Raw genomic sequence first — 25,866 nt, 5'->3', positions numbered from 1 at the left:
CCCTAGCCCCACCACGAGAAGAAATCTCTCCAACGTCTTCCCTGTATCTGTAGGAGAACTACATCCACTTCTCAGAATTCGGGGGATGCCTCACATCTCTACACAGACTGTGATCTCTCCCAGGACACTACCTGATTCCCAACATACCCGTCCAGGGGAGGCTCTTCAGTAAAGGTCAAGGATAAAACGGACACCAGCCCCATCCTCAGAGCTGCCTCACCTCAGCCCAGAGGGTCTCCAGAGCACATTTCTGAACTTCTCTTTCTCTCTGAGTCTCATTTTGGACCTTCCACTTGGCATGCCATGAAATAATGAACTTCCATCCCTTACCTATCTCACATGTAGATCTTTTGGGCTACCTAGCATCTGCCGAATTAAAAATCTTTCTCCGTTCTCAGTTTAGTTTTGGTCTCAGTCAGGGATGCTGGGCTCCTGCCACGACTTCCTATTCTCTCAAACTCACAGCCGTGGCCGATGCCTTAAGAGAAAACAGGGCAACATCCTTCGTGTTCCTAGATCAATTAACCCAGAGTGTTTCAAAGGACATAAAGCTCTCCTATACCACCAAGCAATAGGGAATACAAGTTCTCCTGCCTCTGGTACCCCTTGCAAGCCCCATGTGCCATCTGCCACTAGCAGGAGTAGAGGAGACCATGAATCTCAAGTAGCCTGACATCTCTCCAGCATGATCCCCACTGCACTCACCTCTTTTGTTCTTGTTAGACGGATGTACTAGGTTGCATAGTGTCCCCTCCAAGAGGCATATCCTTCCTGGAACCTCAGAACATGGCCTTATTTGGAAACAGTGTTCTTATAGATGTAATTAAAATGAGGTCACACTGGAGTAGGATGGGCCCTTAACCCAACACCCTGGTGTCTACGCAAGAAGGGGAGAAAACATACAGGCACACCAGGGAAATACCATGTGACGACAGAGGCAGAGACGGGAGCGGGACATGTGCAAGCCTGGGAAGGCCAAGGACTGACAACCAGCTTGGGAAGCCAGGAGAGAGGCGTGGGGCACATCCTCCCTCACAAGCTCCAGAAGGAACCTACTCTGCTGACACCTACCTGGACTTTGGACTTCTGGCTTCCAGAATGCGAGAGAATATATTTCTGTTGTTTTAAGCACTAGTCTGTGGCCGTTCGTTATGGTGGCCCCAGGAATCTAATACAACAGAATAAAGAGAACCTTGTAGAACTTTTTCACACATTTCCATTTTTAGAAAGCTTAGCTCTGTGGAATTTTACTAACTGGATCTTTTTATCCTTAACCTCAAATTAGTATAATTTTCTAGCCCATCACTTTATGTTCATCTGTCCGTCCTCCCTCACGATCTCCCTCAAGTAGAACCATCCATTCATTCCACCAAACATCACCCAATGGGGTCTTTTCTTAAATATCTTTCCCCTCGGATGGGAGTGGTGCCTACAAATTACCCAGGGATCTTGTTAAAATGCTGGTTTGGGCTCAGTAGGCCCGGGGGTCTGCACTGGGGTCCGGGATTCTGCATTTCTAAGGAGGTCCAGGGGTCTGCATTGGGGTCCGGGATCCTGCATTTCTAAGGAGGTCCGGGGGTCTGCATTGGGGTCCGGGATCCTGCATTTCTAAGGAGGTCCGGGGGTCTGCACTGGGGTCCGGGATCCTGCATTTCTAAGGAGGCCCGGGGGTCTGCATTGGGGTCCGGGATCCTGCATTTCTAAGGAGGTCCGGGGGTCTGCATTGGGGTCCGGGATCCTGCATTTCTAAGGAGGTCTGGGAGGCTGCTGATGCTGCTGGTCCAGCAACCCCACCTGGAGGGGCCAAGAGATGAACTGAAGTGTGATGACTTCAAGTCAGCCCTACTGCATCTTGGAGACACTTTTCTATTTAAATTGGAACACAGGCATATGGTTGTTCATGAAAGTTGTGTCATACAACATCCTAGGAAGCTCTCTATTTCCACAATCCTGTCCTGACTCAGCACAGATTTATTCAGTACTCATTATGCGTTGGCAGCCATGCTAGGCTGACTTCTTGATAATCAGACTCATACAAAAATCGCCAGCTGATGGCATGGCCAGCTTTTCTCTCTCTCTCTTCTCAGCTCATCATGGCTTCCCTGTGCCATGGATTGCCTCCAAACACACCTGGAGAGGGCACGTGGGTGGAGCCAAGTGGCAGAAACTTCCAGATCTGGCTGTGTTGAACGAATTAAGGTTTTTGTCTGACTTACTAAGGGACCCGTTAAAACTTCGTAGGGCAAGAAAAAGCAATAGAGAATTCCCACACTTTAGTTAATCCTTTCAGAAGCAAGCCAGAGGCTATTTAGAACAAATTTTAGTTTGATATCCTTTCTGAAGGAACTTTTAATTTATATGGAATGGCTACAAGGACCCAGAATTCAGGGTGAGGAATTGAAATAAACCTCTAGTTTTGGGGTGTGTGTGTACAAGAAAGCCAGGGCTGGATTTATGAACAGATAGAACAGATTGCTATCTACATGTACAAAAGGAGGGACCCGGGGCAGCCCCCCACTCTGGAACCATCTGGTAATTCCTACAGTTCCGTCAATACCCTCCATTTCTTCATTTGTTCCTTCATTAGGCACCAGCTAGACAGCAGACATGATGGGGAGATTAAAAAGGATTAATAAGGTACGTGGCCCTTTTCCAGAAGCTGGCCATCTTGTAGGGAAGACAGATACACAAACAAATAATTACATTTTATGTGATAAACAGCTATAGGAACCTGAGAGATGGGGCTTTTCCCACTGCGCCATGGGTCCTGAGCAGGATTCACACAGGAAGGATGGCTTGGGGTTTATGTGGCAGAGGGAATGGCATGGGTGAAGATTCAGAGGATGTTCTAAGCAAGAGCAGGTGTTCTGAGGAGGGATGAGGCCAGAGGACATTTGTGGAAGGCTTCAGGAGCCATGCTATGTAATTGTTCCTGTGGGTCGGCATTTCCCGAAATATGTTCCAAGGAGCAAGAGCCCCACAAGATGCTTTGAAATAAAAATCATCCTGTGGTGTAAGTACCGCAATTAATGCTCTATAATCTTTCTCCCTGCGCCCCTGGGCCTTGAAATCACCCACTGGCTCTTTAAACACCATATGAAGTTTCACACTAAAGAAACCACCTACACTTATTCAACCCAGGGTTTCCCAAGATTATTTGACAACAGGAATCTTGTTTTCACACAATCCCTTTGAAAATGCTTCTGTTAAGAATCGCTGAGCTCTTTGCGGTGGGGATGCTGTAATGTAACCGCATCTGTGTTTTCTACACAAGTTGTGTTCTGAGCTTGTCTACGATCTTCCTCCCTTTGGAGAGGTGACCTTCGCACCCCACCCCCACAAGCACCATGGGAACCCTGGTCCGGCCACCACCACCTCACCCAGACTACAGCTGTAGCCTCCCGGGGGCTGTCCTTGCTGCCTGCCATGTTGGGCGGTCTCCTGCCCCACAGGGTAAGTCAGATCATGGTCACACAGCTGCTCAAGTGGCTCCATGTCCCTGAGAAGCCACCCCAGCTCCTTCGCTTGGCTGACAGCCCGCTCTGCCCCAGCCTGCCCACTCTCTGCCCTTCCGCCTCCTCTTGGCTCCTCCCTCAGGCCCCAGTTTGAGCAATAGCCTGGGGAGGCTCCATGGAAACCGGCCCTGGCACTTTCTTCCCTGACATCCGCCCAGGCTGGAAAACAGCGGAATCGTAAAGAGAGGAGGGCCAAAAGCAGCCCACGAGTCTGGTTCTCTGGTTCTGCTGGCAAGGGCATTCTAGAAGCCCTGCACACTTGCATGGCTTCTGCTGTCTTGCTGCTGAAGGAACCTCCCTAAGCCAGGAGGGGCTCTGAGGAAGCGAGAGCAGGAGGGAGGCCCTGGGGAGGTGAGGGAGAACCAAGCATCTACAATGGTCCCCGTTCTCATGACCATGGGTCCCCACAGATACGCCAGCACATAGTCCTCTCCTTAATATCTGAAACACAAACTCAAGTTAGGACACAGAGGGCCAAGGAGGGGATCCTGGAGACCAGACAGCTCTAAAATAGGCAGTTTGAGAGTCATCCACTGTCAATACCCAGAGCTGTGATTCCCAAAGCTCCCGCCCAAACCCAGATTTTAGCTGCAGAGGGAGGAGCCCCTTTAGGGCACAGAGCCGGGCCGTTAAGACAAAAGGGCATCAGCATTCCCATTAAGGTTTCACCATCAGAGAGCATCTGGGCATGGGGTGGTCGTGGCCACATTTTTAGTGTGCTCAGGATGGGACGGCACTGACTGAGGTGCCTTCTTTATGTGACAAGTTCTGAAATCTTTAGGGAAGGCTTTCTGCTCCTCTGGAACATCACTCCACAGTGAGCCCCTCATTCTTTGTGGGACACACACACAGACAGACACACAACACTCCTTTTTCTAGCTACCTTCTAGACATTTTCATGTCTTCTCTTGACAAACTTGTTGAGTCCATGGCATCTTTGTGGCACGTTCCCTCTTCCATCCCTATAACCTGGCTCCAGCGCACTTTGCTTGGACCTTCCTGGAGGCACTGAGAACTTCTTTCTGGATAGTCTGGTCTTCATCTAGCCCTATGTTCTCAGGCTCTTGTGAACCCTGACCCTCTTGGCCCTCAATTCTTCATCTTCCATTTCCCTCCTCCTGTCTTCCAGGGGCCCATCCTGCAGGGGCCCATCTCAAACCCTTCAACCTCTCTAGATGTTCTTCCTGTTCAGACTTGCCTCTGAAGCTGGATGGCAAATGACAAGGAACCTGGCTGCAGGTCACTCTGGTCTTGGGGATGGCCAGGCTGGGGGGTAGTGCCAAGGAAGGGGGAGAAGCCCACAGCGCCAACTTTACTCCCTTCAACAAGCTGTCTTTTGCAAGACTTTTGGGCAAAGACCAGGAGACTGCCATGCTATTCCCACTCCATGGAAGGGTATGTCCTTGCTGACTGTTGGATCCAGGAGACTCTGAACACACCAAGAACATTGTTGTTGGTGCCAGCCTTGCCAAAATTGTGAAAAAGGTAAATGTTCCCTTCATGGGCCTCCAGACCTCCTTGATGGCCAAGACTGGCCAAATAAACCAGCCACTGGCCAACGTGCTCTACTGTGTGATGGCTTGATCAGATTAAAACAGGACGCAGACTGCCCTCCAGGATAGATGACAATGGGGCCGTGGGGAAAGCGGAGAGTTAGGTAAGGCGCCTTTCTCAGGTCCCTTAGACCTGAGAGACTGTCCTCTGAAGCCTGCGCTGGCAGGTCATCTGGAATGTGTGGGTTCTACAGGGACACAGCCCTGCTTGTGAGAAGCACTTACAGGATGTCAGGAAATTCTGTCCCCGGGTCCCTTTGTTTCCTCCCCTCCTGGCAGATTCATGCATTAATGGTCTGCCTGGAGTCAGCACACACGCAGGGCGCGTGCACACCCCCCCCCCCCCCGCGCCCGCCCATGCACACACAAGCCTACCATAAGGCTGTGTATCTTGAATACAAATCCTATTTCTTTGCATCCCCCAGCTTGTGTTGCCCTTTCCCTCCAGGTACGGTGGGGTCTCAGACTTGTGCCTGCCCGTGGGCACACGAGGCTCCGCCGTGGGCTGCTCTTGGCAGTGAGGGTAGAGCCTTTTTTTCTGGAGCTTAGCTTGACTAAATGTGGGAGTCTGGTTTAATCTGTCCTCTTTTTCAGGGCTTGTAGGACGAGAGCTGCACACCCCAACAGCGGCAGAGCCTGCTTTCTCAGGGCAATTGTCCTCCCCAGGCTCCTGCCTTGACATTTGGGTCCCCATCACCTCATGTTTGCCCTTCTGCAGGGAAGAAGCCATTTGTCATTCTGTCTCCTGAATTTGGTTTCCATGTCAGGGACACTGGGCATTGCCATGCATCTCGTGGCTGCTTCTTTCTTTCAAGTGTAGAAATCTGAGATACTGGCGCTGGTCACCCTGAGGAGTGTCCTTTGGTACTCTTCACATCAGACCTATGTCGTCCAATGCTTACTGGCTGGGAAGAAATCTACTCAGCGTACTCTTCTTCGCTGTTTCACTTTAATCCCCGCAACATAAAATGAGCTTTTTTTTTGGAGACTATAAAGGGAAAACGTATTGGCTCTGGTGCCCTCTGGTGGCCAATCCCATCACGCCATCTCCCCAGAAACTCAATGGCTGGCTGGGAGGGGCGCGGGTTTGCAGGACCTACTGGGACACCTGCCGGTCGGCTCCCCTACACATGGTTTACCCGGGCTTTGATTTGGTGAAGTTAACTTTCTAAATCTCCAGTTGTAGAACTAGGCGTTTTCCCTTTTCCCCTTCAAAGAGCTTTCAAGCAATTCCAAATGGGAAAAATATTCAACTGTCCGGTCAGTGTCTTGGGTCTGCCGAGAAAATGGGTTATTAGATGTTGTAACAGTGTTATTGCCCACACTTTGTAAGCTGAAGTTTTCGCACTCACCACTGCTGGAAGATCATGGGTACTGAGGGACAGGTGATGCGTTTCCAGACATCTTCCTATCGCTGGCTCCCAGGAGAAATAGGACATACTTCTGTCTTAAGGATCATTCTACCAGGTAAAGTGGTATCAAAACAAATAAGTCATGACAGTTCCTGTTTTGTTTTACAAGACTGTAAATAACTGCCTTCAAAATAGTCGCATACCCTCTGCCTTCACTCAACAAGAGGACAAGACAGGTCGCGCTTACTGGGAGGCCAGCAGCCAAACACACGGTGCAGATTGAGACATAAGGGAATATTTTCTTTAAATGACACAATGGCTTCTCCTCCTGCCAACGATTCTGACCACTGCTGGCCAGAGAAGGGTGGGTCCTAAATTTGGGAGATCTTTTTCTTGCTGCTTTAAACAAAACAGTGTATTGTTTATTATTAAAAAAGAAGTTTTTTAAGTTTATTTTTTTCAGTAATCTCTACACCCAACGTGGGGCCCGAACTCACGACCCCAAGATAAGAGTCACATGCTCTTCAGATTGAGCCCGCCAGGTGCCCCGGTTTATTATTGTTGTTGTTATTAATTGTTAGTAAAGTAAGTCAGACTGGCCTCCTCCATGCTTCTCCCATCCATGCCTTGTGTTCTTTCTAATGTGGTTAAAAGACCGTGTGTAATGCTGCCTACACGGAACACTGCTTCTTAGGATCGTGCCCATTCCCCAGGCTCCTCCCTTTCCAGCCGGGATGCGTTAAGCCCTCTGCGGTGCTTGCTAAGAATAAAGAGAAAGTGCATTATGGACACTTAGCTGTCCATGCTCTCTCCTGCTCTGCAGAGGCCCTGGGGCATCTGCAGCGCTCCCCAGCCTCTTCCCCAGCTTGCAGTCCTTCCCACCCGGACTCTCCTCAGCCTGTCTTGGAGCTGCCTTCGAATCAGAACCCTTTCCAAGGGTTCTTCCCTTTGAGCTCCATGTTGCAGCTCTAGTTTCCCTGGAGAGTCTCTTCAGTTGAGTTTCAGCTCCAAACGTGCCGTGATTGTAAGCAGCCCGCCCCTTTCCCTGCACCTCCTGCTTGGGAAAGTAAGAAGGTTGGACATGGTTGTTGGTTCTCAGTCCAGAGCAGAGGGGTTCCCAAGGGCCTCCGAAGAGATCTCCCAACCACTCCTTACACTCCAATCGGGGGTCCCCCTTTTATCAGCTTTTTAAACTGGGCTTCTAAGAAATGTTTCTTTGGGGGGAAAGAATTGTGACTTAGGAAAATTTGAAAGAACAGTTTTTAAAAAACAATGGACAAGATGATCTAGTGTCCCTTCTAAAGCTCTCAGATGCTTCAGAACTCCCTTCTGTCCCATCTCCTCCTGACCACTCCTTAGGAGAGAAGGCCATAAGTAACATTTTAGAGACAACATTTTGCACTGGGCTCCAGCCATCAGCTCTTCTAATGGGTCTTGGGCAGTTGTCCCAAGCCAGATAAGTCACATTAAAGCTGAGAACAATCCAAGGGATTGCATTTCTTTTTAAAATGAGGACCAAAATGTACAATGAGTTCCCGGAAACTGTTAAGATGCTTTTAAAAGATGTCTTAAATAATCATGCTCTTAAGCTTGTCTTAGCTTTTGAAACTTCTTGGGCAGGTTTCTGCTTTGTTTTGGTAGAAAGGTGTTCTAAAGAATGCTATGAAATTTGTATACCCTGGCATCAGGCTGAGGGAAGAGGGAGGAAGGAAACCAGTGTTGGTCACGCACATACTGAGCTTCCGGGCCTGGATGCAGATTAACGGGGGTGGGGGAGGGATCCTCAAGACAGCCCTCTGTGTCCCCATGCGGTAGATCAGTGGCTTCCAGAACTTAAAGTCACGTGACCCGGGATGCCTGGGTGGCCCGGTCTGTTAGACTTCCAACTCTTGGTTTCTGCTCGGGTCATGATCTCTCATCGTGGGATCAAGATTCTATGTTAGTGAGGAATCTGCTTGTTCATCTCCCTCCAATTCTGCCCCTCTCCCTCCCACTCGCACGCTCACTCTCACTCTCTCTCTATCAAATAAATAAAATCTTAAAAAAAAAAAATTTTTTTTTAAAGTCACCTGATCACATAGCTGGTAAGACGAGAACCCAGCATTCAAACCAGGTGTGCATGATGCTGAATTTGCAATAGCCCACAGGGAACACGGAATCTGCTTTACTTGGGCAAAGCTTTTGAGGTCCAGAGAAATCTCTTCATAAAGAGCAGCACCGTTATTTTTTTCTCTAAGTGGGGGAAACTGTCCAGGACAAATGACTAACTCGATGGGTATGAGGACAACAGACATGAAATGGCACCATCCCGCGCACACCAGGATGCGCAGTCACCCATCCCACCGGCCGGACAAACGCCTGTAACACAAGAAGAAGCAAGGCTGCCACTGGGAGTCACAAGTAAATGGCACAAGCCAAGATTTGAACCCAAGACTCTCTCTGAAACCCCAGTTCTCCCCACTATACGTCGTACCCTGCCTGCCATGCTCTCCTCAAATACCCAAGGCCACAACGACATTTCCAGACTCATCTGATGTTTAGGGCTCTGGTCGGCACTGGGGACGCCGTACGGAGGGAATCCCCACACAAAACTGTATTATCCTGAGCCGCTTTTTAGAAGGAAAACACCCAAACTGCATCTTAGTTCTAAACCCAGACCACAAGCTCTGTGTTGTCAGTGAGAACTCTGTGAATCAGAGTCAATGATCTGGAGGTTAAAAAGCCCCTTTTCCCCCTTTTTTTGCCCCATTCCTCTGCTTTTCTCTGCCCTTCACTAAGGTTGGAGATGGGTTTACTTGTTGAGGGACTGCTGATGCTGGTGGACGGAAATAACCAGAAAGTTCCCTTGGATAAGTCGTTAGCAGCCATGGGGGAGTAAGCTCTATTAATCAGGCCGTTCTGTTTTCTCTATTTCTGATGTTGTGACATCTGGGGTCTTGCTCACCCTGGAGAGACTGCCCTTCCCAGGTAGCCAATTCCTAGAGATAGTGGATGACTGGCCTTCTAGAACACCTTTCGTATGCAAACTAGCCCATCTAAAGCCGGTTCTCACACCTGCCTTCATGGCACCAGGGCCAGACAAGGAGGACAGCCCCCCAACCCCAGAGCCTGCTGACATTTTTCACACTAGCCAATCCCAAGCTTGCTATCCCTGCCTCACCCATTCCTTCCCTTGAAAACCAAATCAAACATGTTGCTCATGCTCTGCCTCCAGACTGACCCTCGTGCTTCCCTGTGTGGACCCCGCAGCCTGGCCCTCTTAGGGATTGAGTGCAACAAACGCTTGTCAGTGACTTTTGTCCTCCTTTTCCATCCAGGAAAGGATTGGCCTCGCCATACCTGGACAATAATAACACATAAGCCATCCATCCCTTCGAAAAGTCTTCCATCCCTCTATTTCGTCCTCGTAATAGACAGTCTTAGGCCATGGGAACAGCGGGAGTGGGCAAAAGCCAGGGTCAGCTCCAACCCAGAACTGTATTTTCACCGGGAACCACAAATTGCCTGCCTTCTCCTCAACGGTGGTCCAGCAAAGCAGCGAGAAGGCACAGATGTCCAAGAGATAAGCCAGTAAGACGTTACAGTGCCGTCCGGGCAGAGCCCACATGGAACCAAGCAACACCCTACACTGAACTGGGAAAACGAAGCCACACAACCCCCAGAGTAATGCATCACAGCTGTTCCCTAGCCACTTGCTCCTGAAAGCACCTCCAGGGAAGTGTGGGAGCCGCCTGAAGGACTTTTTGGGAAAAGGGGGGGGGGATCGTTAAAAATATGCAAATTGAATTCACTGCACTCAAATGCAGAAAAATTACGAAGGTTCTAATAGTGAAGATATCAAAGGCAGAAAAATGGAATGTTCATGATTAAAAGAAATTCCAATCATGCTGGCGTTGACCCCCCATGGCTCTCCTGGTAAGTGAGAGAAGCGAATTGAATTCGTCCCAGGAACATTTGTCATCTGCAGTTGGGACAAGAAATCGACTTGCCCACATTGGTTTCACAGAGTGTGCCCGGCAGGTGTTTGGAGGCTCAGAATCGAATGAGATGTGCTGGGGTTTTTTCTACTCACCCTTTAGCCAGTGTTGCTATGCCAACGTCAGTTAACTTCATTCCTACACCTATAGGGAGAGAGAGAGGTGGGATTTGTGTTACCCGGGGCTCCTGGGAAAGGACTGGCCATCCATTCCGGCGGAAGGGGTACTGAGAGCCCACCCTCCTTCCTCTCCTACATAAGCACACGTTCCTCCTCGTTTCCATCAGCACTGACGGCCTTGCAGACATACTTCCAGCTTTGTGGGAGGATAACGGGGGACGGCAGGCCTCCGACAGCACTTGAGGGGAATTGTGTCTCGCGGGAACCAGTGGTGGGGCCTGCCACCCCCAGCCACCCCCAGCCCTTTGTAGCTCGGGCAACAATGTCCTCTGTGTGCCTGGCCCACCCCCCGCTGCCGTAGCTCCATGCACAGCTCTGAGCCCGGCTGCCTGGCCCGCAAGCTCTCTCCCTGGAAACGCTCAGACGGGCCTTCGGTCTGCTCCACCGGGTCACTGCAGTGGCGGGTGACGTGGGCATGGGCGTGGGCTGGGGGTGGTGGTGAGGTCAGCAGTGAGAGAGTCCAAGATGGCATTGGTTCAGTTCCAAGCCAAACTCCAGACATGCGATTTCCCATCCCCGTAAAGATGGTTTCCCAATTAAGGAGGGAAGATTTTCTGGGTTGGCTTTAGGCCCAGGGAAACACTCCTGAGTTACATGGAGACTTGGAACTACTGGCCTGGAGATGCTGACCGCTGTGACCCATGGTCTAACCCTTTAACTTATCCTAACCTCTACCCATTAAACCATGGGGGTGGGGGGAGCTGGTTACCAACACCAAAACAAGCCACACAGCTCCCTGAGCTTCCCACTCTGGTTCAGCAAGAGCCACGGTACCCCGGATAGAAGCGCAAGCACACAGGAGGTTTTTTGCCTGTGCCTCTCCAGCAGGAGCAGTTGAGAGAGTGGCTGAGGAACCAGAGACTCAAAGAAAACGGAAAATCCTTCTGTCTTGCAGGGCGGGGAAGGCCGGAGTAGCCCTCACCTGGAGCGGGAGAAGAGCCATGCTCTCACCCTGTCCCCGTCTCACTCTGCATCGCTAACCTCTTCCAGATCTGGAGGAAGACAAACCTTTCTGATGCCCAAAGTGTGGATGGCCTCTGGCCTTTCCAGACTCTCCTTGCCAGACCCAGGAGCATTCAGCTCCTGTCTCTCTAGGGTGGTGGCCACGGGCAAGGGCTCCGACTCAGTGGACCTCCGCCTCAAGCACATGCCTGCAATCTAGTGATAGGCCTTCTGTGGCAGAGCATGGGGTCCACGGCGCTACCCCACCAGTCTGTCTGGCTTGCCTCCCCCTCTCTTGCCCCTACCTCTTGTCCTACCCAGGCCTGTGGTTGCTGTATTCCCCATGGCCAGCCGATGACCCGCTCGCAGAGGGGCTGGCAGCACAGAAACCGGCCTGGGCTGTGGACGAAGGAACCAGCATCCTCTCCCAAGCCAACCCCGAGGTCAGACTTGATGGCAGTCCAGCTCCGTGGGTCTCCGCTCTTAAGAGCGCTGCTTTCGGAGGCCCGGGAGAGGAACCCTGATGGGTTAATGCCCTGATTCAGCAGCATCTGCCCAGAGCACGGCAAAAATACAGGCCATGCTGCTATTCAGGCTGGTTAGTCAGACAGAAGCAATGGAGTTCCTTTTCTGCAGTGCACCTGTGAGCTAAATCAGACCCGGCACTTTGGGTGAGCCAGTGAGCATTTTAAAAGCCGCTTTCGCAGAGGGCGAATAATTCATCTCATTCTTGCAAAGCTGCTAACAACGAGAACATATGCAGAAATGCTTCATATAACCTTTATTACAGGGGCTGTGCTTTAAAAAAAAAAGACACCAAATTGTAAAAGCCCTCTTTGGACATCTTGTTTTTGTGGAATGCTGTATTTAAAAATCACAGCTCTGAGCTGCATTTCAGTCCAATTTTAAAAGGTCATTTGGCAAAAGGTCCTTGAACTTGGGAATTGCTTTTCCTGCCTCTCACAGTTACCAGCTATCACTTACAGTTGAGAAAAATATAATTTTGAAAAGGAAACGCGTCTCGGTTTAGTAATTTGCTGGGGATTCAACCCAAGTCTCCATAGGATAATAATTTGAATTCTAGTGTGGAGCAATGAAGTGGAGTGGGGGATAACAGTCATCTACGGGTCGTTTCTGGTGGAAGGAAGGAAGTAGGCAGCATCAGGAATTTGTTCTCCAGAACTTGAGCTCTTGGGTCCTTGGGGTGACCGCTTCTTAGGATCCCTAGTGATCTCAGCGGTGGGCAGACCTCAGGGCCAAATCACATGCGGCTATTTCACCCCCAAGCTTGCAGAACCCACCACAATCCTGTCAACAACCTAATGCAATGAGGGCGGGGATCGCTTTTAAGCGTCTGAGAAGGTCATAGTGGAGTTGGGTTTGTTTGGGGTTTTTTAAATCCTCATTCCAGTGTCTCAGTTAAATTAGAAAATGTACAGGTTCTCTGGAGAATGGATGTGCTATCTTGTACACAACGATGATGACAATAAAGAGATTTTCCCCAGCAGCAGAGAGTGAATAAACCCCGTTACGATACCCCGTGCTAACACATTGAACCGCACACATCATTTACCGAGGGATGTAACATTGCACTACGCTTGTTTACAAGTGCCTGGAAGCAAAACTAGCTGTGCACGGAGTTCCAGGGTGTTGCTTTTCAGTAGAAGAACTACATTTATTGCAAAATTAACTCTGAAGGAGAAAAGATGGAGGGGGGAATCCAGAATTACACAGCCGGAGTCTAACTAGAATAGATAGGGGTGTGTGTGTGTGGGGGGGGGTGACAGAGGAGTCTCTTCAGAAAGTGAGCGGGTATGGCAGCCTTCAATATGCAGATTGGCCCCACCTGCAAGACTGTAACACGGTGCACTTCCCAGCTGGCCTACAAGAAGGTCCTCACTAGAAGCTTTAACATCGGGAGACACTTGGCCATCTCTCGCAAATTGGTAAATTTGCAGTTTAGTGGAAAGAGCTTGGCTTTTGGAGTCAGAAACCACAGGGTAGAGTCTTGGACCCCTCTGCTTATTAGCTGAGTGACAGCAGACAAAGCACTGTCTCTGAGCCTCTGTTTTCTCATCTGTAAAATGGGATCCTAATGTCTTCTTTGCAGACATATGTCTTATGTCTTCCTTTTGTCTTATGAAGATCAGACAAAAATTATAGGAAAAAATGAGTACATACAACAAGGGGGACCTCTCTGAACATTTTTGCAACTTCTTATGTCTATGGTTATCTCAAAATAAAAAGTTTAAAAAACCAGGGAACACTTACTATGTGGCAATGCTGTGCTACATGTCTTCCCATTCTGTTTAAGCCTCACAACAACCCCACATGTAAAGTACTGAGGCGCAGAGAGGGAAGTAATTTGCCCAAGGCTCACAGCTAGGAAGCGGTGGGAACAGAACCCAGAGGCAGTCTTGCTCTTCACCACCAGGCTGTAGAAAGAGCTGGAGATCCTCATCTGTGACAAGGTCTGACATAGAGCAGGCACCCGATTATAGTTCAGATTTTTCTCTGCAGTATTATTATTTGGAAAGGAAGAGGAAAAGGAAAACCCTTGTGGTAGAAACTGTTGGCGCCCCACCCACTGCCCTCACCCTAACCGCTTCTGTGCACGCTGGCCCCCCTCCACATGCCACCAGCATTTCTTTGCCTGAGAACTTTCTCTGATCACGGGAGCCTGCTTTGCTCAGCTTGGCTTGTCCATGTGCAGGGGGCCAGTACAGGAGCATTAACACCCCCACCAGGAGTAGCCTTCCACTGGTAGCTGAAGACAGTTGGTGTATAAATACCCCTGCTCCCTCACTCCTTGCATGAGATAATTCTGAGGAGCGTGCTCTGCACAGGCTCCCAGAGTCTCCCCAGCAGGCAGGAGCTTCAGTGACCCGCCGCGGAAACTGGCTTTGTTATAAGGTTCCCCTGCTGGCCGCCTTCCCACTGCCTGTCCCACTTTTCTCTCCTACCAGCGTTTCCTGGGATCCCTTCCCCAATATTTGTACCTGAACATTTGTGTGCAGGGAAGGATTAACCTTGCCCAAAGGTTCAATCCTTGCCCAGCTCCTGAGAGGTAACCCCTAAGCCCCGGAATGACTTGCCTGATAAGAGTGTCTTGGTCTACCTGGGGCCATGGGTGTGACCTCTGGAGAGGCTAGAGACCAAAGTCCACCTTGTGACTAGTGATGCCTATGTGATGCGCCCCCCTCCCCCCAGTAAAAACTCTGAACACCGAGGTTTGGGCGAGCTTCCCATGCTCTTCCTGTGCACTGCCACACATCGTTGCTGGGAGAAGTAAGTGCTGTCTACATGACTCCACCATGACAGGACACCTGCCAGTTCCACCTGGCTTCCCCCTGACTCTGCCCCACGAGCCTCTTCCTTTTGCTAACTTGAGTCTGTATCCTTTCACTGTAAGGAACCATAACCATGAGTGTAAAGGATTTTCTGAGTTCTGTGAGTTCTTCCAGCAAATCAATGAACCAGAAGGTGGTCTTGGGGAACCCCAAACTGCAACTGGTCTCAGGTACCCTAATTATCATATCCCCACTTCATATGACAAAGGCATTCCCGTCAATTTGCATATAAATCGATAATGCTGCAAACTAGCCAGTGGAGCTTGAAAATCTAAAGCAACTGTGAAAGACCCTTTCACCTATTAAGAATGAATGATTACATCTTAATTCATCTTTTGGTACAGCCAGATTTTCCTCCATACTTCGGAATTGCCCCTGTGGAGGACAGAACAATCAAGCCAATTTTCGGTTACCTGTAGTAATAGGAACGCATTATTGGTATGAATTATTACAATGTATTTTAGTGCTCCATTTGGCTGGTCATTTCAGGTTCCTCTCTCAGCCCTTGTTCCTGATGAGACATTAGTCACACCTTCTGCTGGTAAAGATGCTTAAAGGCATCCAGCAGACCTCTCCCTCTCCTCCCATCCACACCCCCAGGAATATTCCAGGCCCGTGGCATCCCTGGAAGCCAGGCCAGGCTGCTTTCCTCACCCTGCATGTCCGTGACCAGGAGGCAGCCACTTGTCTTCTGGTATACCCAGTGCTGGAAGGTACAACACTTCTGACCAGCCTCCGATTCTCTTCTCAAGAAGTTTATCTCCTTCCCATCCCTGATGGAATACTTCACAAATTCTCCAATCAGCTCCTCCTCCACTGTTGCATAAGGGATGTTGTTCGCAGGGCGATGGATAAGAAAGATGGGAATTATCCTGGAAGGGAAGACAGCATGGGCACACATCACGTTCTCACCTGGAATTAGAGACTGGGGGCATTCTGCCTTCACTTGGGGGAGCAGGGAGATGCAGAACAAATCCCCAGACCCCACTAGATATAGGCTGGCCCCCGACCACAATGGTTGTTCAATAGGTGGAAAGATACATTTCTGTCTTTCCTTTGTGCCTGGAGTTGGGCAGAAATCCTTCCTTGGGAAGGAGTTTGACTGCCCATGTGGAAATGAATGTTTGCTTTATAGTCATATCTCAGTGACCCATTGGCCATATATCCACCCATCATTTCTCCTTCTTTCTTTCTTGCCTTCCTTCCTTCCATTCAGTCAGCAAATATTCCTTCAGTGGTTTCTATGTCAGATGGTCTTCCACATGCTGTTCCAGAAAACAGCGAAGAAAACAGAGGCTCTGCTCTCAAGGATCTTACATTTAAATGAGGGAGACAGGCAATAAAGAAGTCAATGTATAGTAGTGCTAGGTGCTAGGTGAAAAAATAAAGCAGTGGAAAGGTGCTAGGTAGCGCAAGGATCAGGCAGGGGCTGCTATTTTACTGAGGGAGGTTAGAGAAGGCCTTGTTAAGAAAGAACGTTTGAGCAGAGACCTGTAGGAAGGGAGGTAGGGAGCCATGAGGGTATCTATGGGAAGAGCATTCTAAGTAGAAGGAACAACAAAGGGAAAAGGCGCTGGTGCAGGAGCATTCTTGGTGGGTTCCAAGAGCAGGGAGGGGTCCGTGTGGCTGGAGTAGAGTCAGCAAAGGGGAGGTGGTAGCAGGTGGGTGCAGACAGGGAGGGAACGGGAAGCCAGACCTTATGGGGTCTGGAAGGTCATTTGAAAAACTCTGGCCCTTTGTACCGATTTGGATGAGAGGCTCCTGGAGGGTTTTGGACAGAGGATTGCCACGATCACACACCCGTGTTATGGATGAGTCTGCCACTCTGGGGAGAAGGGGCCGTGCGGGGGCGAGGGCTGAGCAGGGAACCAGGGAGCACACAGCACAACAGTGGTGGTGGCCGCAGGGGAGAAGGGATACATCCCGAATGGGGCTTTCCGCACAGTCCATTCGCCGTCACCCCCCTCCCTAGATGATTGTTTCCCATCACTCCTCTCCTCACTCCGCCCCCCTCCTCCCCAGCCTCCCTCTCAGCTGATGGCCTTGCTTCCTGGGTTACGGTGCAGACTGAAACAATCAGAAGAGGGCTTCTAAGAGCTGCCACCACCACAGAGTCCTACCTCCCGGAGTCTGCGCCCGCCCCTTTGCCCCCCACGATGGCTTAAGCCTCCTTGCTCCCCCCTGCACCTCTTCTTCCACTGGTGTCCCGGATCTGGCCACCCCCTCTGATATCAGGGATATTGCCCCAGCAAGTACTGCCCGCATCCTCCATCCCCTCTTCCCTCTGCAGAACCATCATTGCCAAGTGGCCCAGCAACATGCTGAGACACTCTGCACAGCATGCTGACCCCACAGCCCCTCAACCACCGACTCACAGCTGCCATCCAAACTCAGATCAGTTTAGACTCACTGTCTGCAGTCCCTCCCCTCCCAGTCTCTCTGGAACCCACTCACGGAGGCATGCCCACTAAAGAAGCTCCGGGCAAGGGCACCAGTAGCATCCAGGTGTGGCTGAGTCCAACGGTCTCCTCTTCGTCACCATCTCACTTGCTCTCAGTGCCACTGGACAGAGCTGATCTCTCAAAGCACCTTCCCGCTGCTTCCAGAGACTCACCTCCTCTTGGTCTCCTTCCTGCTCCACTGGCTACTTTTTTCCTGTCTCCTTCGCTGGATCCTCATTTCTCCCCAAACTTTAGAGCCGGCGTGCCCTGGGAGAGCTCTTCCCTCTCTGCCCACACTGGCCAGTGACCTCCTTGCTTCAAGTACAGTCGACATGGTGACCGTTTCCACGTTTATATCCCCGGTCCAGACCTCTCCCCTGAGTTCCTGACTCACATGTCCAGCCTCCTACTCTCTTCGATCGATGCCTAATAGGCACCTCAAATTTAACACAGCCAAAACTGAACTCCTCATGTGCCCCACACTCCTATCTCTGCCCCACCTCGGTGCCTGGCGGCTCACCCTCCCATTCTTTTCATTCAATGAAGGTCTACTGAGTAGCTTATGCCAGAATCTCAAAAACTCACCAGGAAAGCGAACATGAAAGAGACACAGCCCCTGCTTTGCAGGGACAAACGCTGGGAAGGGAGGTGCGCCCTGCTCCCAACTCCTAACTAATAAAGACAGGCTGCAGGCTTTCCAGGGGCGGCGTGGCGTGACTTGAGTTGTAAAGACTGAGTAGAAATAAGCTGGTAGAGCGGGAGGCAAGGGGGAGGGGCACGCTAACAACCCCATCCCCTCCATCTTGGTACCCCTAACTTAGTGTCCCCCCCCCCCGCTCACTCACCCACGCACACGAGCCCATCTGAGTCCCACCCCCAGGTCCTCTCCTCACCCCACCCTGCCTGAACTGAAGCTTCCCTAACACTCCTCCCTGAGGTCCGCCGCAGGGGTGCTCTGCCCGCCCCTCCCACTCCCCAGTTACGCTAGCATGGAGCAAAGATGTGACGTCCCAACTGGCCCTTCCCGTTCATCAGTCACTGAGCAAGGAATAAACCGCACAGGGGCTTGTGAGGGGATGTGTAGGAATGCGCCTCACCTACCACTCACTGCGGGAGCAACCATGCGTTGGTTTGGCTCCAAGTCCAATTCGCTCTTTGACCCGTTACCCCTCGGGTATTCATTTCTGATTCATTTTCTACCCAATTTCTTTTCTATTTCATATGACACAAAAATCCCGCTTGCTGGGGTGCCCGGGTGGCTCAGTCAGTGAAGAGTCCAACTCTTGGTTTTGGTTCAGGTCGTGATCTCAGGGTCGTGGGATCGAGCCCCGCATCGGGCTCTGCGCTCAGCACAGTCTGCTTGAGATTCTCTCTCCCTCTGCCTCTGCCCCTCCTGCTCATGCTCTCTTTCTCTCTCTCTCTCTCTCAAATAAATAAATAAGTCCTAAAAAAAAAAATCCCGCTTGCTAAGGTCACTCATTCTGATGGCTTTTTTTTTTTATTAAATATATTTTTTTAAAGATTTTATTTATTTATTTGAGACAGAGAGAATGAGAGAGACAGAGAGCACATGAGAGGGGGGAGGGTCAGAGGGAGAAGCAGGCTCCCAAGGAGCAGGGAGCCCGATGCGGGACTCGATCCCAGGACTCCAGGATCACGACCTGAGCCGAAGGCAGTCGCTTAACCAACTGAGCCACCCAGGCGCCCCCATTCTGATGGCTTTTAATTATTGCCCAGGATCTTGCCGCACCACCTGAGCGTTGACCCTTTTTCCCTCTGGAAGGACCCTCTCCCCTTAACCAGGTCTGGGACACTGCCTCTCCCCCTGCTGTCCAGTGACCAAGTCCCACTACCACTGCCCCTCCCCGGGGCTGTAGCAAGGCCTCTCCGACTGCTCTCACTGCATCCAGCCTCTGCACCTCCTCTCGCGTGGGCCTCTTCCTTCCGGGGGCCAGCACTGATGCCCCCACCAATGTTCTGCCCTCCATTTGCACCGCCACCGCCAGGTGGAAACGTCTCGGTGGTCCCTGCACACCCCAGAGCATCTCGAGGCTGAGAAGCATCCAAATCATCCCCACCCAACACGTACACGATCACACTCACTGTGCCGTCTCCTCTAAAGTCCTGCTTGCGTTCAGCTTTTCTAACATAGTTTCAAGTATGGAAGCCTTTATGAAGGCTCTGTGTGTGTGTGCGCGCGTGTGTGTGTTCCCCGGTGCAGAATTCTCTGATTTTGGTTCAATGAGCATGGAATTGGAGCAGATGCCTTTGTGAGGACCCCTATCCTTCCGTCTGTTATCATTCATGCACTCACAGATTCTTCCCCTGTGAGGAAGGGACAGGTGTTTACATATCAAAATGTCCTAGTCTGTCTTTAAGCCAGTGACATATCCGTGGGGGTGCTGATGACACTCATTAGCCCCTGTGTCCCTCCTAAGCACAGTCCCTTCCCAAGTCCCTGCACCAATCTTTGTATTCATAATTTTGTGCTGTTTTCTTTAGAAAGCCCCCCGATTGTGGTGTCAAGTCACACAAAACTTGGGTGTGCCTCGCCAGACAGGGCCATGGTCCCGAGCTTTGTGGACAGCTCACCCAGTTGCCTCTCTTCCTCCTTAAGAAGAACTGAAGGGGGCGGAGACTGGGAAAGGGGGCTGGAGAAGAAAGAGAATGTGCGAGTTCACCATAACTCAGTCCAGATTGCTCTCTTTGTGGGTTTAACAGAAAAGCACTTGTGTATTTTCTTTGCATTATGTTAATTTTTCTTGAAGTTGCTGAGAAATGTTTGTGAACTAAATAAGGACACTAAGCATTTCCTGACAAAGAGCAGAAAGACTGGACTTTCTATATGACATGCCCAATACACTACCTCAGGGAGAGTATTTCCCCCCCTTTGTGAGCTGACAGAATCAATGTAGGCAACAATTCCCTCCTTCCTTCTTCTCCCAGTTTCTACTGAAACACAAAAGACTGTTCTGTCTGAAATTTCCAACGTGCCCTGGCATACCTCTTTCTCTTTCTACTTAAACACACACATATGATCTCAACCACATAAGCAGGCTAGCAACCACAAGTTCCAGACCCCCAAACATCTGCTTGGGTCAATCCATGTTTAGTCAATGAGTGGATTAAAATAATCAGTGTAATTTATCTCTGCAGGGTTCCAGGAAATGGGTAGTATGTTCCTCCACTGATGATACCCAAGTCACTCTTCTTAGACACAGGCACCATATTTTATTTTTATCGTAGGGTAATTGTTTTGTGATAGTCTCGTGTTCTCTTATACCGGCTTATTGTTGAGACAATGTCATATCCGGGAAGCAGATACTCTTTCTTTTCTATTTAACATGATACGTTTATCTAATTCATTTTCTATCCAATTCTTTTCTATTTCATATGACACAGTTACTGAATTCATCTCTCCATCCATCTACCCATCCTTCCATCCATCTATCCGTACACACGTACGCAAACATACGTTGATTTAAAGAATGTATTAAGTATCTCTCTCTAAGTCTCTGGCCACCTAGTAAGGAACAGGATAGCAGCCACATGTGTTCTCATAGGTCCCAGACAGAAAGGCCAGGTGAACTGCTTGTCCTACTGGTCCTTCTCACCCTCTCCTCCCTCCAGGCCCCAAGTCCCTGACAAATCGGGAGTGGTAATACAAGAGCGAGTAAACACACTTACTCTGGCACTTCTCCAAAGCCTTCCAGAGGCTGTGCTTCGGCAGCATAGATCTGGGCATACTGTCGGGCAGTATTCTGGACATAGCATTCCTACATCACCCACACACATGAGAAAGACAAGTGATTAGAAGAAATTCAGAGTTGCCGGTAAAGCTAATCAGATTTCCTGATGTGGGTCAAGCCAGTGGATTCCCAAACCCATCCATCCCTTGGTCAGGAGCACAGAAGCAACAATTATTACAACCTAGAGTTGTCCACTTGCCGAGGGGCTCTGAGACCTGAAGGAACTATCTAGGTAAAGTTCAAGTGGTCTCTGGGGCCAGGTGTCCTGAACTACAAAAGTTCTAGAAGCTGGATGGCTGAAATTCACCCTAGGCTAAGGGGAATGGCCCCAGGGCAGCATGTCAGGGCCCGCTGGTCTGCCTGTGAGCTCTCCCATCTGAAGTTCTTCTTCAGGGGTGTGATGAGAGTTGCGGGCAGTGAACAGCTCGACAAGATTGTTTGCCTCGGAAAAGCGAACTGGATTCTGCTTTCTGCTCTGTAGGGCCTCTCCAAGAGGGAGTCTGGATGATGGGGGTTTTCCCTGACTGGACCAGATGGTACTTGAGATGGAAAGATATGCAATGAAAGAACAGAAAAAAGGAGGGTTGATTTGGAGGAGAAAGGAATACAATTGGCAAAATACTATACTCAGAAGAGGGGCTGCCTTCATGAGCCCCAAGTCCCCCCTGACATCAGCACATCTGAGACAATGATGGGTGGTTAGAGCTTGACAGTACCCAGGAGATTCAGCGAAGTCTAACCTATCCGTTCTACAGGTAACAGTTCTAGAAGGGCACCTCCTCTGCGAAAGAGCTAGACCCAACACTCTCGAAAGCTTGGCCAGTGCTGATGTTAAGAGTGAAAAACATGGGCCAAAGCGGGAGGGGGGGGCTCTCTTCTTGTCTCAAGACTCTATGACTCAGTAACATAGGGAGGTGGGAACTTAGCTGGAGTCTTGGCTCAATCTCTCCACATAGCTTATAGGCGGACATTGACCCAAACTCAGAAAGGCAGAAAACAGGACAAATGCTGAAGCTTCTGATTATACCCCACACCCCTCCATAAACCAAACCAAACCAAACCAAAACAATTTAGAAACTACTCCCCTCGGGGCGCCTGGGTGGCTCAGTCGTTGAGCGTCTGCCTTCGGCTCAGGTCATGATCCCGGAGTCCTGGGATCGAGCCCCGCATCGGGCTCCCTGCTTGGTGGGAAGCCTGCTTCTCCCTCTGCCACTCCCCCTGCTTGTGTTCCCTCTCTCGCTGTGTCTCTCTCTTCAAATAAATAAATAAAATCTTAAAAAAAAAAAAAAAGAAAAGAAACTACTCCCTTGGGGATGCTAGGGAATCCTGGCTTCCTGTTGTAGCTCGGAGCCCCCACTTTCTATAACATCCTGTGTCCAAGTAGACTCAAACCTGCAAGAACCTCATGGGGCTCCCTTGGAACAGAAATGATCCCAGCCCAGGTCAGAACCAGGGAGGGGCCTCCAGACACAGGCCGAGTCCCAGTCGGCTGGCATGAGGGCAAGAAATTGCCCTGAGAACTTGGACTTGGTTCCCAGCATTCGGGCTTGATCCCGTGGCTCCCTTACAACCACACCCCAAAGGGAGAGAAACCCACTCTTGGAGACACTCCCAACAATTCTGAGTCTGACTTTCATCTCAGGCTATCATGGGTCCCCCTCACACCCCAAGGGACTCTTTCGGGCAGGTGCACCCACCTGGGCAGCGAGTTTGTAGTTCCTCTGGATGAGCTCATCGTTGTTTCTGGTCCCGTGGGCAACGGCGCTGTGCACCTTGAGCACGCAGGCGTGGCCGGGCTGGAAGACGGGCATGAGCCCCCGCATCACTTTGCTGCGGAAGGCCTTCCGGTGGACGCCTTCGCCGAAGTGCAACTCCTCCGTGGCAATCTGACCGCGCAGGTGGTCCCCAAAGTAGCTGTCACTGAGGAAGTCTTCCCTGAAGATGAGCTGGCTGAATTCAATCTCCTCACATCCTAAAACACAGCTCACCTTTAGTTGGGCAGAAGATCCCCCCCAGTGCTGCTTCTTGGCTAACGGATGTTCCCACGCAGGGATAAGGGCAAGGCTGGCCTGTAGAACCTAGAGGGGAAACCACACTCCCAACAGAGGCAGAGCTCAAAGATGAGATGGTGGGGAGCGGGGGGTGAGCCATCGAGGACGACGGAGGAGGATCCGTGTGAGGCCTCCCCCGATCCGATGAGAGGGGAGAAGACTGGCTGGAGCAAAACTGGGGAGACCAGGAAAAGAAGTTTAGACAGACCTGGAAAATATGGACAGGACCCTGAAACGTAATTAAAGGCAAGTTGAAAAGACAGGTGAAGGGTGGAGGAGGGAGGAGGAGGGACCGATGGTAAGATGTGATAGATCAATGTTTCTCAACCCTTTTTCTCATGATTGCCCCCTGAAAGGAGTCTTTTTAGACTTTTTTTCAAATGGCCCCTACCCCGAAATTTTGATTCCACACATATACTGTATATCCGTTTATGTACTATGTGTATATCTGGGCTTCACACACAGAGTGCATGTTTTTTGCCTCCTTAAAAAGCAATTTTTGCCTTCTCGGGGGCAATACTGCCTCCCTGTGTTGAGAATGTCCGTAGTAGACATAAGAAATAGGCAGGCAGGGACGCCTGGGTGGCTCAGTCGTTAAGCGCCTGCCTTCAGCTCAGGTCATGATCCCAGGGTCCTGGGATCGAGTCCCGCATGGGGCTTCCTGCTCAGCGGGGAGCCTGCTTCTCCCTCTCCCTCTGCCGCTCCCCCTGCTTGTGCTCTCTCTCTCTCTGTCAAATAAATAAATAAAATCTTAAAGAAAAAGAAAGAAATAGGCGGGCAAAAACCAAACCGTAAGAGGAACTGCCTCTGAAGAAAGACCGAAAAAAAATCTAATCATTTTGGATTTATTTGTAAAAAGAAAAGTAGAATTATTTTTTCTAGCACCAGCTTCAAAGTTGATTCTCCATGTTTCAGGTGCCAATGGACGCAATCAGAAGGTTCTCTTTTAAACTAGAGATGAGCAGGTCAGCCTTCCGATGGGCTGACAGAAGTAAAGAAGATGGCTTTCAATGAAGTAAGTTTGTTTAGATTTTTTTAAATGCCTTCCTCCTCAAAGTAGATGAAAATGGACATCTTTCTGAATGTTTAAAAGAACAAAGAAATCCTGGGTCGTGTGAAAAATCTCACTTCACATTTCTACTTAGACTGTGTAGAGACACATTTTTTCCTCTGCTTTTAAAAATATTTTCAGATCATATGTTTTAAGAGCAGCCTATGCATGGAGCCCTGGGTGTTATACGAAAACAATGAATCGTGGATCACTACAACAAAAACTAATGATGTAATGTATGGTGACTGACATAACATAATTAAATTAAATTAAAATAAATAAGAGCAGCTTATGACTAAAGCTAGCTATTAAAGGTATAAGGAGATTAAAATTATTCTTGGGGTGCTTGGGGGACTCCGTCAGCTGAGTGTCCAGCTCTTGATTTCGGCTCAGGTCATGACCTCAGGGTCGTGAGATGGAGCCCCTCATGCTGGCGTGGAGCCTGCTTGGGATTCTGTCTCTCCCTCTCCCTCTGCCCCTCCTCCCCCGCACTCTTCGCTCTCTCTCTTAAAAAAATAAAATAAAATAAAATAATTCTTAAAGGGTATTGATGAATGAATAGGCCTAGTTATTGACAGAAAGAAAGAAAGGAGGTAGGAGGGAGGGTTCGAATAGAAAAAGGGCTGAAGGTGCCAGTAGAAAGGGAGTGTGCAGAAAGATCCTCCAAGACTTCACAAAGCTGAGCAGGAGCCTCTGGCCAAGTAACCTGTCCTGGGTTTCTAGACAGAACTGGGGTGGTGAAGCTGGGAAACAGGAAGGCACATGGGACACTGTCCCAGGCAAATTTTTTTTAAGATTTATTTATGTATTTGAGAGAGAGAGCGAGTGAGCCAGCTCACACATGTCGGGGGTAGGAGCAGAGGGAGAGAGAGAAACCCCAGCGGACTCAACGCTGAGCGTGGAGCCTGACACGGGACCCAATCTCACGACCCGGAGATCATGACCCGAGCTGAAACCAGTGGTCAGTCGCCCAACCGACTGTGCCACCCAGGCACCTCCCAGGCAGATTTTAAGGAGATCCTTGTATCATGGATTTCAACCTTAGTGATAGAACCAGAAAAAAAAATTAATTTATGGAGAAGAGTATAGTTTTTTTTTTAAGTTAAATTTTGAAATTGGATCACAAAACGAAGAAGGGAGGCTTTTTTAATATAACCCAAATCTTCTCAATTCTAGTTACATGATTAATTTCATGTTAACAATTTGGGCCCTACTACTACTTAAAGAATATAGGAAGTGTTCTGGGTAAACATACCAGAGCCCAATAAATATGAGCTATATTTACCCCCTTCTGTTTTCCTTCATAATCCCCCAAATTTCTGAAACTCAATTATTCTCAACAGAAATGTGTGCACTGAGTACTTAAAAATGTATCAAATTTAACACAAAAGTTGTTCCAGACTATGTGCTCAGAAATAAGAAGGGAAATTTTTTTGTATAGTACTACATTGGGTATAATTAACAATCCTATCTATAATTTCCAACAGAAATGTCTACTTAACAAAGATAAAACAATGAAAGGGAAAAAAAATAAATCTTAGGACTTTTCTTTGAAAGCCCTGTGTGTTATCATTAGGTTGTGCTAGCTTGTGTTTTATTTGGACTATCATTCATTTTGGGCTTTCCCACAAGCTTGGTTTTATTAGTTTTTTAATTAGAGACCAACTTGTAAAATATTATTTGTTCTTCCTCTGGAGAACTCAACT

The 25,866-nt window shown here is 49.6% G+C and overlaps 1 protein-coding gene across 1 annotated transcript in view; it reads right to left on the bottom strand.

Moving 5' to 3' along the window:
• Nucleotides 1-25,866, bottom strand: part of ALPK2 (alpha kinase 2) — a 120,547-nt gene that overhangs the window by 4,373 nt on the left and 90,308 nt on the right. Inside the window, exons 9-12 of the mRNA XM_034995875.1 lie at nucleotides 22,756-23,030; nucleotides 20,997-21,085; nucleotides 15,523-15,740; nucleotides 10,493-10,541 (exon numbers count right to left, since the gene is read on the bottom strand). Of these exons, the coding sequence (XP_034851766.1) occupies nucleotides 10,493-10,541; nucleotides 15,523-15,740; nucleotides 20,997-21,085; nucleotides 22,756-23,030 (631 nt within the window). The remainder of the gene's footprint in view (nucleotides 1-10,492; nucleotides 10,542-15,522; nucleotides 15,741-20,996; nucleotides 21,086-22,755; nucleotides 23,031-25,866) is intronic.

Source organism: Mirounga leonina, unplaced genomic scaffold (assembly GCF_011800145.1).
Source record: "Mirounga leonina isolate KUSES-001 unplaced genomic scaffold, KU_Mleo_1.0 Mir_93, whole genome shotgun sequence".
NCBI classification, from domain to species: Eukaryota; Metazoa; Chordata; class Mammalia; order Carnivora; family Phocidae; genus Mirounga; species Mirounga leonina.
This window is presented reverse-complemented; position numbering and strand designations above follow the sequence as displayed.